At 53.2% G+C, this 14,430-nt stretch overlaps 6 protein-coding genes across 6 annotated transcripts; 3 read left to right on the top strand and 3 right to left on the bottom strand.

The window, feature by feature from the left end:
• Positions 1–473: 473 nt before the first annotated feature.
• Positions 474–1,173, bottom strand: J4E86_007128 (uncharacterized protein; the record flags this gene model as incomplete). The annotated part of the gene is made up of 2 exons (XM_051447650.1): positions 474–783; positions 839–1,173. The coding sequence occupies 2 exons, from the start codon at positions 1,171–1,173 to the stop codon at positions 474–476; spliced, it is 645 nt and encodes a 214-aa protein (XP_051301248.1).
• A 600-nt stretch (positions 1,174–1,773) lies between these two features.
• J4E86_007127 (uncharacterized protein) lies at positions 1,774–2,479 on the bottom strand (the record flags this gene model as incomplete). Its single annotated transcript, XM_051447649.1, has 2 exons — positions 1,774–2,299; positions 2,346–2,479. The coding sequence occupies 2 exons, from the start codon at positions 2,477–2,479 to the stop codon at positions 1,774–1,776; spliced, it is 660 nt and encodes a 219-aa protein (XP_051301247.1).
• A 2,017-nt stretch (positions 2,480–4,496) lies between these two features.
• Positions 4,497–7,963, top strand: J4E86_007126 (uncharacterized protein; the record flags this gene model as incomplete). Its single annotated transcript, XM_051447648.1, has 6 exons — positions 4,497–4,615; positions 4,739–5,406; positions 5,593–6,004; positions 6,214–6,730; positions 6,788–7,196; positions 7,251–7,963. The coding sequence occupies 6 exons, from the start codon at positions 4,497–4,499 to the stop codon at positions 7,961–7,963; spliced, it is 2,838 nt and encodes a 945-aa protein (XP_051301246.1).
• Positions 7,964–8,740: 777 nt separating this feature from the next.
• On the bottom strand, positions 8,741–10,112 carry J4E86_007125 (uncharacterized protein; the record flags this gene model as incomplete). Its single annotated transcript, XM_051447647.1, has 3 exons — positions 8,741–9,078; positions 9,130–9,940; positions 9,990–10,112. The coding sequence occupies 3 exons, from the start codon at positions 10,110–10,112 to the stop codon at positions 8,741–8,743; spliced, it is 1,272 nt and encodes a 423-aa protein (XP_051301245.1).
• Positions 10,113–11,267: 1,155 nt separating this feature from the next.
• On the top strand, positions 11,268–11,893 carry J4E86_007124 (uncharacterized protein; the record flags this gene model as incomplete). The annotated part of the gene is made up of 2 exons (XM_051447646.1): positions 11,268–11,293; positions 11,359–11,893. The coding sequence occupies 2 exons, from the start codon at positions 11,268–11,270 to the stop codon at positions 11,891–11,893; spliced, it is 561 nt and encodes a 186-aa protein (XP_051301244.1).
• Positions 11,894–12,531: 638 nt separating this feature from the next.
• On the top strand, positions 12,532–14,268 carry J4E86_007123 (uncharacterized protein; the record flags this gene model as incomplete). Its single annotated transcript, XM_051447645.1, has 2 exons — positions 12,532–12,948; positions 13,006–14,268. The coding sequence occupies 2 exons, from the start codon at positions 12,532–12,534 to the stop codon at positions 14,266–14,268; spliced, it is 1,680 nt and encodes a 559-aa protein (XP_051301243.1).
• Positions 14,269–14,430: the final 162 nt, after the last annotated feature.

The following is a 14,430-nucleotide window of genomic DNA, read 5'->3' as shown; positions in this document are numbered from 1 at the left end:
CTTCTGAGACAAACGGTGTTTATATATGTTGCTATGGTCAATATCGCAACTCGGTGTTGGGATTAGAAATCAGCAGGTTGATGTATTACGCCGGGCGTGCTGGGAGGGGCGATGCATGCCGATATGTGGGGTATGCCGTCCGCGATGTCGTGCGCCTAAGCCCCGAACCGTTTCGCCCGGAGCTCCGTGTCATGAAGGTTGGATGCCTGATGAGCGAAAGCTCGGCGGAAGACAACGTTGCATCATGACCGAATCTTAACATGAAAGGTCCGCAAGATCGGCGGAAGACAACTGTGCCTAGTGGTGCATGCGCTTCGCCAGGGCTGGGCAAGGCGGTTTCTTACAAGCTCCGAAGACGACGCAGCCTGAGCGCTCCAAGAGACCAGCCCGACGTAGGCTATAGTAGACCCCCATATGCGCATTTATCGGTCTCCGTGCCAAAGTGTAGTACGAGGATCGAGAGCCCATGGTATTCAGCGGATGATGCCATCACCCTCGACCTTCCACTCCATAGCAGTCGCGTCCGTCTTCTTTTTCGCCCTGCGCTTCTCATTGCGCAGCCGCCTCTTCTCCTCGGCGTCCTTCTCCAGTTGCTCCTTGGTCATGGCCAACCTCGCGTCCAGATCCGTCACCTCCATGAACTTGTCCTCGTCTCGTTTGCGCTTGAGATATCGTAGGCGTTCCCGTACTTCGTGAACTGTCGCGCGGTGGACCTCGCCCGACTGGCCCGTTGCGACCAAATGCTGCTTGCTGTTCAAATGTTCGACGTACTGGATGTTGTCCCTAATGGCTGTTAGCATAGATCATAGGTTTTAGGTTTGCGACAATAGGAACGTACTTGAATGTAAGGTCGCAGGCTTGACAGTATGCGCCCGCACCACGTCCCCTCTTGCCAACAGCGGCTGCTGCTGATGTGAGAGTTTGCTTTCCGATCATCTTGCTCCAGTCTATGCGCTCTGATCTGGCCTCAGTCTGCTTCAGATCATCAGGCGTGGACGCCCTCCGCCTGTACATCTTGCCCGCCAGCTTTGCCTCATACCGCTCTTTGCCCTCTTCGCGATCTTTTGCCTCCCTATCCTTCGCCCGCTGCGCCATCTCGTCGCGATCCCATGTTTTCCTGAAGTCTGTGTCGCCGCCGCCAGACGTTCCGTATGCGCCTGCTTTTCCGCTCATGATGGGCGACTCGGTCAACTAGGCTCTTCGCGATCGCGTATGTGGTTTGTTCGATTCTTCAGAATGAGGCGACTGTTAATTTGTTCGGGTAGTCGCGTGGTGCTGTACGGAATCTGTGTGATTAGGTGGGTGGTGATGTGTCTAAGAATTTCCGCAAGCTCAAGTCGCGACATTCGCGACCATGGGTGCACGGACTTACGTAGCGCTATCAGCTATCAAATGGCTTCGCCCAACATCATACTGAAGAATCATCGAACTTTGATTGTATTCGAGAAGACTATAGAAGTAATTCAGGTTCAGGTACATGTTGAAGATCTGATAGTACCCGCGGCGAATGAAACTCCTATGAACGAACACTCCTCGCTATGCTTGATTTCGCTTGTGAATATAGAGCAGTCGCAAAACCGGAAACGCGACCAAATTCAATAGCGCCAGTACATGCTACAGTATGTCTGTGCCACTTCTGATTTCTTCGTTGCTTCGAAGGCCTTTCAAACCTGCAACAGCAGTACTACCCACTACCATCCGCTCTGTGAACGTGACAGGACGTTATGAAGTGAGCCTAGAAAACAAACGGAAAGAAAGTAGACGTCCAGCGATTTAGTATCCGTAGGGATCGGGCGGCCGAGGATACGACCCGTTGTGGTGGATTGGCGGAGTCGGCACAGCAGGAGGTGGCACTCCACGCATCACTCTGAGAGCCATGTGTTGCTGCGGCACTGATCCCTCCCTCTCCCGACGCTTCTTCTTCTTCTGTTTGACTCCATAACCTACATCCGCGTAGCCTGCCGCGGCGAAGGGTGGTTCAACGACTTCTCGAGAGCGATCGTCCGGCAGTCTGAGCTCGACAAGGCTGTAGAAGTAGTCCAGCACTTCTGGATATCGCAGCACCGATGCGCGCCAGTCGGCGTCGATACCGCGCTTAAGTTCCGCGTGCGCCTCTGCGATCTGTGTCTGCAACGTCGCAACGTACATAGGGTGTATCGGCGGGTGGCCAGAGTATCGCATGTAGACCTCGTAGTTCGGAAGGGACGCTAGGTATGATGAGTGCGCTTGCTTGCGTGTCGAGGTCAATCTTTCGAATGCGTTGAGGATATGCTGGCGCGCATTGTTGATTACCCAGTCTCTACACATGGTCAGCAGGTACTGCAAGGAGCGTATCTGGATCATACCGTATCTCAGCCATGCGGTCTTCCATAGCACGCGCCTCAGCCTGCTTGACGGCTATTTGAAGCCGCTCCGATTCGCAGGAGCATTCAGGATACGGCGGCGCATTGCAGATGGCACAGTTGGGAGCTGCATCCATTTCGTGGGTAGCAAATTGGTGAGCCACTGCTAATCATCGTCGGTCCAGAGTGGGCCGTACACGTTAAGAAGCTGCCTCGGAGCTCGCTGCGGAGGCAGAGTGAGGCTGCGGTATGGAGTATCGTCGGTTTAAAACAAGCCCTAGGCGGATGCTCGCGCTTGGGTAATCAGGCACAGGCGGTGACAAGTGACATGTTACATGACGAGCAATGTGGATGCCAGTGACGGGGACTGGCTAGCTTCGGGCAGCTTATGGGCGGATTGATGTATTGGACAGACGTGCGGATGCGTTATGAGTTGGCAGAATCGCTAAGGTCCGCTCGACACCCAACCTGGCGCTATGCCAAGGCTGTCTACATATAACAGTCCAGAGTCCGAGGAGCCCATCGGAAGCTAGGCACATGTCGACTACTATGCTTCACCGTCTTATGGTGATGGAGGACAGTCTTGATCGTGAGTAAGTCTGCGTGGCACATGTCAGTACTCGATCTTCGCATCAGGTTACCCCGCCTTCGCTTCCAGCCTTGTCCGACCCCTCGATGCTCTCCGATCAGGACCAGCGCAAGTGTGCTCCGTATCCAAAGCTATCAGAGACGTGATATGTGAGTGATATGCATCATTGTGGCACCTGAAAAGCAACGTGAGACGAATGGTTAGGTGCTTCAGGGCGTCATGTATCCGCTATTCGCGATTTGCTTGAGTTGTTAAGCATCAAGCGATGTCACTCACCGTCATTTCTAATCTCAGCTCGTTTCGATGTATGTGGGCGGTTGATGCTCCGTATCGGATGGACTTCTTCGGGCGCAAGGTAGGCTGAGTGACCTAGGGTATGGAGAAACCTGTGCGTGGAATACCCGTGCTTTGAGTGAGCGAGATGAATTCTTCAGAAGTCATGTACAGCTTCAGAGAAAAAGAGCGACTTCGATACGTTTGTCGACCACTACGCCTGGCAGATGTGCTGTTGTTATGTTCTGTAGGTGCCTCCCCAACACGGCAGGCTTCGTGACGTCACGCGTCACTCTTGCCAAAGCTAGCTTCTTTCATCCGTGAGAACAACGAGAAGCTCCATGCGCTTCTGTGGACGTCAGTTCACAACTATTATCACGTTCTACCACCTGGGCCCTATTTAAGACGACAGCCTCCGCGTACTGGACGGGTCAAGTCCTCCCGAGCAGCCGCCAATCCTTCGGTCCCGACGTTCAAATTTTCGCCGACCTTCGCAAACCCCCGATGAACTGTGCCAGTTGACCGCTTGCTGCATGGCGTGCATATTTCGATACGTGACGGCTGCGGTTGCCGATTTCGCATCCTCCGCAAAGTCTTCCGAGCCTGGAGCGGCACCCCATTCCAACATGCAGTGCGCCCAAACGGTCTGCTATCTTCTAGATCCTCGACGACCAATGGCAAACCTGCCACAAGAGCTAGAGGATGACTTCCGCCATGTTCGTGCATCGCGCAGAACCGATGTGGGGTATGTCAGCTTCAGCTTTGCTGGGGTTCAATAGCCCGGTAATATTCGCGTCTTTGTATTGTTGGATTGTCGCAACGTCTCACATCCTCGCAAAACTGTGTAGGAGACTCTGAAATGACGTCGACTTCCATCAAGTTGTACATACGTCCTGATCAATTGTTCACCTCCAGCCTCCGCATCGAGTGTCCAACACCGCGATGTCATGCTAATGACTCAGCGGTACGAATGTGTTCTCTATCGGATGACTAGGCCGCTCAAGACTGGCTAATCTGTATCCTGCACGCGCACGGACTGCGCCCTTCAACTCGACATCCTTCAGAATACGGTTTAGCGTCTGTAGAAAGTGTGCAGTGCTTTCTTGGGCATGGTCCTAAAGATGAGTCCAAGCCAGCAGTCATACTTAGCAACCATACTTCCGCAACGACATCTTGCGCCTTATTGTCAAATCTGTACGGAGGGCGCGCATTTGTCCTCTTTCCCCTCACGAGCCATCGGCACCAACCAATACGATTGATTGATCTTGCAAGCCGGACCACGCGCCACCATCATGGCGACGCCTAGTGCCGCCTTTGATATGGCAGACTTTGTCGATTTCGGAGAAACAGGCATGCCCAACGCGTCACAAGAAGCTTCTTTCGGCGTATCTGAGACGGTACTACCCCAGAAGTGAGTGTCCCGTGTATCCTATTCGGTCATATACTCCAACCTCAAACTTGTACACTTGCAGAATAGCAAGGATAGCGGTTTAAATTTTCCAAGATCTGCGTGTATGGTTCTGACACCAACTAGCTCTTTACTGGATGAACCTGGAGAGCTGGAGAACTCCGACAGTATCCAACCCGCAAGTGCAGAGTTCAATACGAACTTCAGCAGCTGGCTTCCGACTTATCAAAAGGCTGTTCAGCCTTGCGAGTACTGTCGATCGAAATCTCTCGAATGCTTTATCTTCAACGCCGATGGCTCCAAGAGATCCGGATGTTCGCCATGCAACGCTTTGTTTCGACCATGCAGCTTCAGCAACCCTGAGCGGATGCCAGGTATGCGCCAGAGGACTGCGCTGGATACCTTAGACGTCGTGGCAGAGAACGACATTCGGCATGTCGGTGGTCTCACTGGTAAGAAGCAGATGCGATCGCTAGGTCACCTGGGTCCGATCGAAGATGGAAAAGAGGATGACGAAGGTCCTAAGAAGGGTGCCGCAGCTGCTCGCTTTCCGCGAGCGGCTGTGAAAGTGCTCAAAGACTGGATGCTCATGCATATCGATCATCCATACCCGACCGACGAGGAGAAGGAGACGCTGAAGCAAGAGACTGGCCTATCCGTCGGTCAAATCTCGAACTGGATGGCGAACACAAGGCGAAGGCAGAAGGCTCGACCCAAGCGAAGCGCTTCGCCAAGTCTCCGACCATCAACAGGAGCTATCAACATCCCAGCAGGCAAGACCTGGGAAAGCATGAGTACGTATTCCGAGTCTGGTTTCACAAGATCGCACAAAACTCTGGCTTCGTCCTCCACCGGAAAGTTCATCACTTTCCGTGTGGGTGACAGGCGTCCAGAGGATAAGAACTGCGACCCAGACACTAGCACGATGGCTCAAATGCCGGTGCTTCAGCAGCAGGAATGTTTCGGTTAACTCTCGACAGATCCGTTCGAACGATGGAAGCACTCTCCTCCTGAGAACGAACCTGCGCCGATGAACGCTATCGCGCACGCTGTTGAGACTTTCGACCTGCCTCAAACGGAGAGCTCGAGCAGTAGCTATCGCAAGGATATCTCTAATGATAGCACTGGAAGCTTCTCTGTATTCAGAGCACCCTCTATCTCCTCATTGGAGACCCGCCCTACCAACGTGTCGTCCGGCTCCTTTGGATCTCACAACTCAGCCTACTCGCATGGTTCGCGTCACTCCCTCGGCTCGTTGAACAGCTTGAAGTCCAAGGAGAGGCGAAGGCGTCGTCGCATTCCCACACGAGCGCCAAAGGCTGGTCCCGACGAAGGGCAACGTATCTTTCAGTGCACTTTCTGCACTGATACATTCAAGTCCAAATACGATTGGTGAGTTTGTTCCTATATTCTCGCAATGCAACGGCCACTCTGAAGCCGACAAATTTCTTCAACATCAAGTCATGGCCTGGTTGGTCGCATCGTCGTCCTTCCGCTATTCCACGTTCTCGTTGTGTGGTCTTCTTCTTGCTCGGTTACTACACCTGGGATATTATGCGGATGTCAAGTGTAAGAAGAGACACCAAGCTGACAGATTATAGGTCGCGGCACGAGAAGAGTCTTCACTTGTCACTGGAGAAATGGCTATGTGCCCCTCTGGGTGAGATTGTCGCCGACAAAGCTACCGGAAAGCCCCGATGCGTATACTGCGATGAGCTAGACCCCAGCAAAGACCATTTGGCCACGCACAACCACTCTGCCTGTTACGAGAAGGGCCCAGAATCCCGAACCTTCTACCGGAAAGACCATCTTCGACAACACTTACGACTCATGCACGGTTGCAAGATGACCTCCAGTATGGACACATGGAAGTCAGAAGCCCAATACATCAAATCTCGTTGCGGCTTTTGCGGGATAAACTTTGACAAGTGGCAAGACCGCCTCGACCATTTGGCGAAAGAGTTCCGCAACGGCGCACACATGAAGAACTGGAAGGGATGCAGGGGCTTAGACCCTCATGTCGCTATCCACGTCACGAACGCGATGCCACCTTATCTCATCGCCAACGAAAGCAAATCGCCATTCCCGTTCTCAGCATCCAACACTGCGAGCCTCAAGGTGCGTACCATCGTGGCGATCATGTGGACTGCGCACAATAGGCTGACTTGTCAACAGCAGCTTAACCTGTCCGTTGATAGCAAGGACCTTGAATACCTTTTACCCAACATTGATGACATTGACTGCACGAACAACGTGTCTGCGGCATACCAACCTGGCAGTGATCCCTCGACTATTGGACCCATCGTCCTGACGACACCGAAAGACTATTCTCCTTCCAAGTCCCTCGTCGACAACCCGAACGCAACCTGCTGGGAAATCCTCACACTACAGCTGGGCCGTTTCGCACGAGAGCACATCGCAAAGCATGGTTCCGCACACTTGACCGATGAGGTCTTGCAAGCAGAGTCACGTCGTATCCTCTACGATGACGATGATCCATGGAACCAAACATCTGCGGATAATCCCGAATGGCTGAACTTGTTCAAGAAAGCACACGGCATCAATTGCCAGACCCCAATAAAGAGTATGTATAAGCCGTCACTAGATACCTGCATGACTGTGTCTGACATTCCAATAGACATCAATGGCGAACACGAAATATTCGAAGACCTCGGCATCAACTACGGCTCCGCATTAGATCCAAGCTTCGACGTGAGCAACTTCGCCTGCACCTCAATGTCGCAGAACGATCCTTTGCGTGCCCTATCTTACGAATTCGCGCTATCCGGCTCGGTAGGCGCCGTTCAAGGACATGCGCGACAACTTTCCTCGGGTCGCCAAACACCCTACAGCGTACCAGGACTAACCGGATCGCCTACCTCACCAGCGTCGTACGCTCCCATCACGACTACTTCGAGCGCAGACAACTTACTAGGTTTCTGTGAGCCCATCTCAGAACTCGCGTGCACAGGAGCCGGTACTTGTCTCGGCGAGCAAGGCGAGATCGGCTTCTCGATTAAGACTGCTGGGTTACCGAAGAGGAGGTACTGGCTCGATGATTCGACTGCGCATCTGATGCCGTTCACATCCAGCGCTAGCGAACAGCCCACGGTTGACGGTTTGACTGCGGGTGGGCCTACTGTCGACGACTTCCAGTTCCCATCGTGGGATCAACTGCCAGAGGATTTTCAGAACCCAACGAGCAGCGCGGACTTTGACTCTACTATTCCTGTTACGACGACTGGTGTTAGTATGGCGGCTGTTGAGGGTACGGATGCGATGCCCTGGGATGATATGGACTTTGCTATGGATATGGATACGGATATGGATATGGGTCTCAACCAGGTATGAGATGATCGATGGGCTTTGGATTGCTGTTTGTTCAAGATCTCCATCGCAATTGGTGAAGGGATTCTTTGTTTCCTTCAGGCTCTGGAATGTAGGCGTACACCGGGGGTAAAATGTGTCTTAGCTTTTTGCAGTCAAGGTTGACGCAGAGATATAGATCTAATGATCATAATTACATCGCACATCCCTTGCTATACCCCGACATCGCATTCCGCTATTCCCATTCCCATTTTCGTCTTCCTACATAACCTTTCGTCATTGTCCCACGTTCCACAGCGCACCTACCCATCATACACGTGTACACAGCCGCCCACCGACCACTGTGCCCCTACAATCCACATCCACAGCATACTCAATCCCTCTCCCTTTCGTTTTTTCATCTCTATAATTACCATAAAATTCACGATGACATCATCAATCACCAAATATCATCCTGGCGTTGTGGCGGGTAAGCTCACCCTCTATCCTCTTCACATACTGCTTGCTAATTCTGAGTTCCAAGAGTGGTTATCGCGTTAGACTTGAAATCTAATTCCTTAGGGAGCGTCAGTTCGAGTCTGGCCAACGTCGAATTTCTTTTTTGCTGGGTTGTGCGACGTCAACTTGAGGTGGAAGCAGTGTGTTGCTGTTGGGGATGGGTGGACGGTAGGATCCTTGGGTTAGAAGATGCATGGGGGTTTGATCCAGGAAATGGCAGGTATGGATGAGTAGCACTCGTTGGTAGTATACAGCACTATCATTCTCGTAACTTGATCTACATACCATACTTTTTGTACGTCTCTAAAGTTGATCCGCGCTGACTCTTTGCACAATAATACCTGACGCAGCGCCGCCTCCATTACAGATAACAGCAGCGCCATATTGTCCAACCTGCAGCTGATGCAGCAGCGTAACCAATATCCTGCTTCCAGAGCTACCCAGTGCGTGTCCCAGCGCAATAGCACCTCCCCTTGGGTTTACGTTGTCGGTGCCGAGACCGAGGATCTTGGCGTTGGCCTTGATGACGGCGGCGAAGGCTTCGTTGAACTCCCAGATGGCGATGTCGTTCTTTGAGAGACCGGATTGCTTGAGGAGCTTCTCGACGCAGGAGGCGGGGGCGATGGGGAAGTCGATGGGGTCTAGGTTGTGTTAGTAAGGGTGGGTGGTGGTAGGAGGATGGGGGTACGTACCAACAGCGGCATCGGCGTAGGTGACGACCTTTGCTAGTACGCGGCTGTCCTTGCCGTATTTCTGGGCGATTTCCTTGCTTCCTAGTATCAGTGCCGATGCACCGTCACTGAGAGGTGAGCTGTTCGCTGCTGTGACTGAGCCGTCTGGTCCCTTCTCGAAGGCTGGCTTCAGTGTGGAAACCTTGTCCAGCTTCAGCTTGTTGTACTGCTCGTCCTCGGAGATGATGGTCTCGCCCTTCTTCGACTTGACAGTGACGGGTACAATCTCGTCCTTGAAGAGTCCGTCCTTGTATGCCTGCTGTGCGCGCTTGTATGTCTCGATCGCGTAGTCGTCCTGGTCCTGCCTTGAGACTTCGTACTTCTTGGCTGTATTCTCCGCACAGTTGCCCATGTGGATCTGGTTGTAGACATCCCATAGTCCGTCTGCGATCAGGCCGTCTTGCAGCTTCTGGTGGCCGAATGCTGGTTGTTGGCTTGCTCGGTTTAGATAGTATGGTACTCTTGTCATGTTTTCCATGCCACCCGCCACTTGCGCTTCCGCTTGTCCGAGCTCGATTGTAGAGGCGGCGATGTTGACTGCTTTCAGACCGGATGCGCATACTTTGTTGATGGTCGTGGCTTCGATGTTGGTGGGTAGACCGGCGAAGATGGCTGCTTGACGAGCTGGTGCTTGTCCGACGCCTCCGGAGAGGACGTTGCCCATGTATACGGCATCGATTGAGGATATCGGAACTTTTGACTTTTCGAGGGCGGACTTGATGGCCGTGGCGCCGAGTTGGGTCGCGGATACCGTTGTGAAGTTGCCATTGAACTATGACATGTTTAGCAGCTAACATGGCTTGGAACGATGATCTACTGACCACTGCAGTTGGCGTTCTGCTGGCACTTATAATGTATGCATCGCGGATCTCCTTCCTTTGCGGCGCAGAGCTGCTGAACTGTCTTTGGATGCTGGCCAGCCGTTGTTGAGGCCGCGAAGCCATTCTCATGGATGTGCGAAGGGCAGAAGACGACATGGCTGGATGGCGATATCCAAAAAGTTCGAACTGTACTGAAGATGCGGAGAAAAGGACTCTAACGAGCAGAAGCGTGGTTGTCACATGGCGGCAGCAATTCCGTGGCTAAGATGCGGGCGGCGGGATGTGGAGGATACGCGCTCTGACGTCTATGCCGAGGTTCGGCAGCACACGGCACCGCCCGGCTTAGTCGCTCTCTCGAACTCTCCTCCTTCCCCATACCCAGTGGTGAACCGACAGACCTCCAAGCTTCAATCTACGTTATGTCACGTTACTGTCGACCTTCCGCACTCTCAGTGTCGACGGAGCCGACTAGATCGGTCACATCTTGAAAAAGATTTACTTCGTCCGACGCAAACATGCTTCACACCAGCCAATATGTCACAAACGCGAACATGTCACGAACTTGCTCTTCACCATAGCCACGCGTGACCACGACGGCCACGCAGTATGGCGTACCTTATGGATTGGCTCGCTAAAGCTCAGCTGTACTGCAAGACCCACCTACACTCTCAAAGAGCTAGCATCGTGTGTTTGTACAGGGAAATGTTGATCGAGTACAGTCACCCGCATGATGACAGTTGACAGGATTGTCGTAGGAACACCCGTCTCACGCTTTGTGATATCTCGTGACCACAACATTTATTGACGCGCAATCCTCTTCTGCTCACCGGTTAGCTCCCGTCGGTCACGCGTCCATACCGGAGACCATTACTTCGAAATTGTTTTGTCATCTTCCTACTATCCGTCTCTTGTTCGATTCGCCGTCAAAATCTCTTCACCGCCTGTACGGGTATCTGCACGATTGTACCTGCGTCGACATCGTGATACTACGATTGCCTGGCAGTATTGACTGCCGTGCCACGCCGGACAAGCGGGGCTCTACCCTACCTTGCAGTCTCCAAGGGTCACTCTACTATGATGGGCACGTTACTTCCCACATGATCTATGAGATCATCCAGACATCCACAGGAGATGGCCTGCTGTCACATCCGCGATCAGACACAGCCACCTTAGTTTGGGTCGCAGCATCGCACAGAAAGCAGCGCCTTCTAGTTCTGGCTGCAATACCGTACACGGATCCGGAAGGAAGTACAATTGGCTTCTTAAGACGTCCTCACTATGTATAAGAAAGGGTCAAAGGAACGGTATGTATAGAAGCAAGCTCAAGCAACTCATTCAAGCTTCATCACAACCAAGCCACTATCACCAGATCTTTCATCAACTTCCAACCTGATCTCGAGACCTACATCGCCAAGATGCACCTTCCAACCCTTATCAGCACTCTCGCCCTGATGGCGAATACCGCTTTCGCGGCCGACATCATCATCAACAACAAGTGCCACTACCCTGTTTGGGTCTCAAGCGTTCAGACGGAAAAAACCCTGCTGAAGAAGATCCAGCCGGGCGACAATTGGTCCGAGGCACAGATACCCGCTCTCGACGGCGTTGGCGTCAGCATCCAGGTCATTAAGCAGGACGCCTTTTCGGAGAAGCCAATCTTGAACCTGCAGTACTCTTTGAATGGAGAAGATCTGTGGTACAGCATGAGCAACACGCCGAGCGACGACCCGAACGCTTTAGCCTTCAAAGACGAGAAGCTTCGCATCCACAACATCGACGGTCTGCCTTTTACGGAGATTGTTTGGGTCGGCAATCACAGGCCCGAAGGCACTGAACACTATCACGGCGAGGCAACCCTGACGCTTGAGCTGTGCGACGACTTTGCAAGACGCTTCAGAGCTTAGAATGGGGACGATGGCTGAGCATGGTGGTGTCGGTAGGCGACCTTTCATGGCTGCAGAGGGTACAATGAACCAGGCGGAGATGGACAACGAATTGGAGTAGGCTAATGGAAAGAATACAACGTGTATGGATGTAGGGTATTAGAAAGACGTCACTCCTTTAGGATTTGATCATTGCAGAACATAATTCAAGTGGGTCCGTTCCGGTCGTATCGAATGGCGCTCTTACGTGTTGAATCGTCCCAACTGTCTACGAAAAATGATCATAATCTCTCAATTAATGTTGTCTGTATGCGTGACGTCAAGCTTCTGAGGCGCAGAGCCAGGCCTTTTTGGTAGGTTTTGTTTCGGTTCATCTGAATTGGTCCTAGCGCGGTTCCTGAACGCTTGACCCTGGCAGGTGTGTGATGCTCGATTGCCGACCCTTCGCTCTTGCAAACCACATCCCGCCGTCCGCACCTCTGTCGCACTGCTTCGTCAAACGCGCAGTTGTGATCTGTCATAGTCCTTGCGTCATACAGCGAGCTGACTCCAACTTCTTCTCGACGCAGCAAACAGACCCCAGCATACGCGCAGCGCTGCGACTACCCTGCTTTAGACGATCAACGCCTCCTAGACCCTCGAGGGCATCACCTATCGCCATGGTTCGAAATGGCAGTCCGTCGCCAGCGGACAACTTTCCGCTGGGCCATTCTGCGACATCCCCTCAACCACAACCTTCGAAGCGCGACAAAAGGCGCAACATGCTCGCCGAGAAGCTGGCAGAGATGATGGCCACCTTCTCCGACAACCGGGACAGTCATTACAGAGCCCAGCTCGCCGCGCTTCAAGCCGACATCAACTTGATCATGAAGGCGGACCCGTATGCGAACCAGCCGCTCGAGGATAGCAATGAGGAGGCCGCCGAGCTCGTCTCGCAGATAATGGGGAACAACGTCCCTACCGCACCGAGCGCGGGTACCGACTACATTGCGCAATGTGGAAAACACTATTCGCGATTTGTCGACGCCGTCAACGATGCGATGGAAGAGCGCGACTACAACCTGACCATGCTCTGGGTGAGTCCCTCGGCTTCCCGCTGCACTGGTACGAGACGCTAACCGCCAATTACGCAGAACAAGCACGAGAACACCAAGAACGAGATCGAAAACTCACACTACTACAAAGTCCAAATCGCCGAAGAAGAACACAAGCTGCTCGCCGCCACCATCCGCGAACGACTGGTCGCAAGCATACAACAACGAACGAACAGGTTGAAGCGAGAGAAGGAGCAACTGGATCTGTCTGACAGCAACGCGATGCTCCTCCATCCCAATCAGTTTAGCATAGGGCACCCCGCAAGCCCTGGTGGACCGCAAGCGCCACGAAAGACCAGGAGGACAGGACACAAGTTTGGCGACGCGGAGGAGCTGGCTGCTGCTACCGAACACAAGAGAAAGCGCAAGCTGTATGAGGACCAGGACAACGATTCGCCAGGTCCATCTGGTCGCCCCACCGAGATGGGCATCGGCTCACCCTTCCGCGAAGCCAAAGCGCGCACCGTCAATGCCCAATTCGAATCGTCTGCATACTCCCTGGAGCGCCTCTTCAGCGAAAAGGAGCTCAACATGGCCATGAACCAAGCCACCATGGCCGCGTCGCACTTCTTTGCCAAGATGAAGAACACAGAGGCCGCACCGCAGGAAGCCACAACAAACGGCAACACCAACGGGGCAAATGGCGAGCACGCATCCGAGAACGGCGACGCCATGGACCAAGACCAAGATTCCGACGACGTACCAGGCGCAACCGACATGATGCGCCAACACTCGTCGAACCCACACGCGACCCGCGGCGCCACACGCTCAGCTCTGAACCCCACGGCGGCTATAGTGAGCGGCCAAATACCTCCGTTCATCTATAACCCGCCCTTTGTTCTAGATGCTAAGATCTTCCAGAAGATCAACGCTTCAGCACCGCCACCACCTCCCCTCGGCGCACACGATATCGAACAAGACCTGAAGTTGATGCTTAGAGACGCACCACCCGACGATGACATCAACGAGAAACTTCTACAAGCTGCTTGCAACCCCGTTAAAGCGCGCGACTACCAGGTTCAGCCACCGAACTTCTCGGAACCTGTTCATGAGATGACGAGTGCGCTTAGGAGTACAGCGCCGCATCTCGAGGTTGGTGCTAGCTTAGGCGGTGTTCCGATGAGTGCACAGAGTAGTATGGCGGGGTGGTCGGATGCTGGTAACAACACTCCTCTGGGTCGTTATGGAGAGAGGGACTCGTTGGCTGTTGGCGGTCATGGCGGTGGTGTTGCGATGTCACGGACTGCGAGTGGGAATGGGAGGGGACGTGGTAGGGGACGTGGAGGTGGAGGGGGGAACTGAACGTGTTCCTTGCAGTTTACACAAGAGTAAGAGTGAGTGAATGGAGACATACGCTGATGTAGGCGTCCAGCTCCTTTACATCTTGCCTCAAACTGTAGTAGGTAGCTTGTTCAGGTCTTTCCCTCGAGTAGGATCCCACGATGTATCAGGTTTCGCGTTACG

This window comes from Alternaria arbusti, assembly GCF_024043155.1.
Source record: "Alternaria arbusti strain BMP 1465 chromosome Unknown scaffold_9, whole genome shotgun sequence".
Lineage (NCBI taxonomy): Eukaryota > Fungi > Ascomycota > Dothideomycetes > Pleosporales > Pleosporaceae > Alternaria > Alternaria arbusti.
The sequence above is the reverse complement of the archived record's forward strand: the minus strand, read 5'-3'. Positions and strand labels throughout refer to the sequence as shown.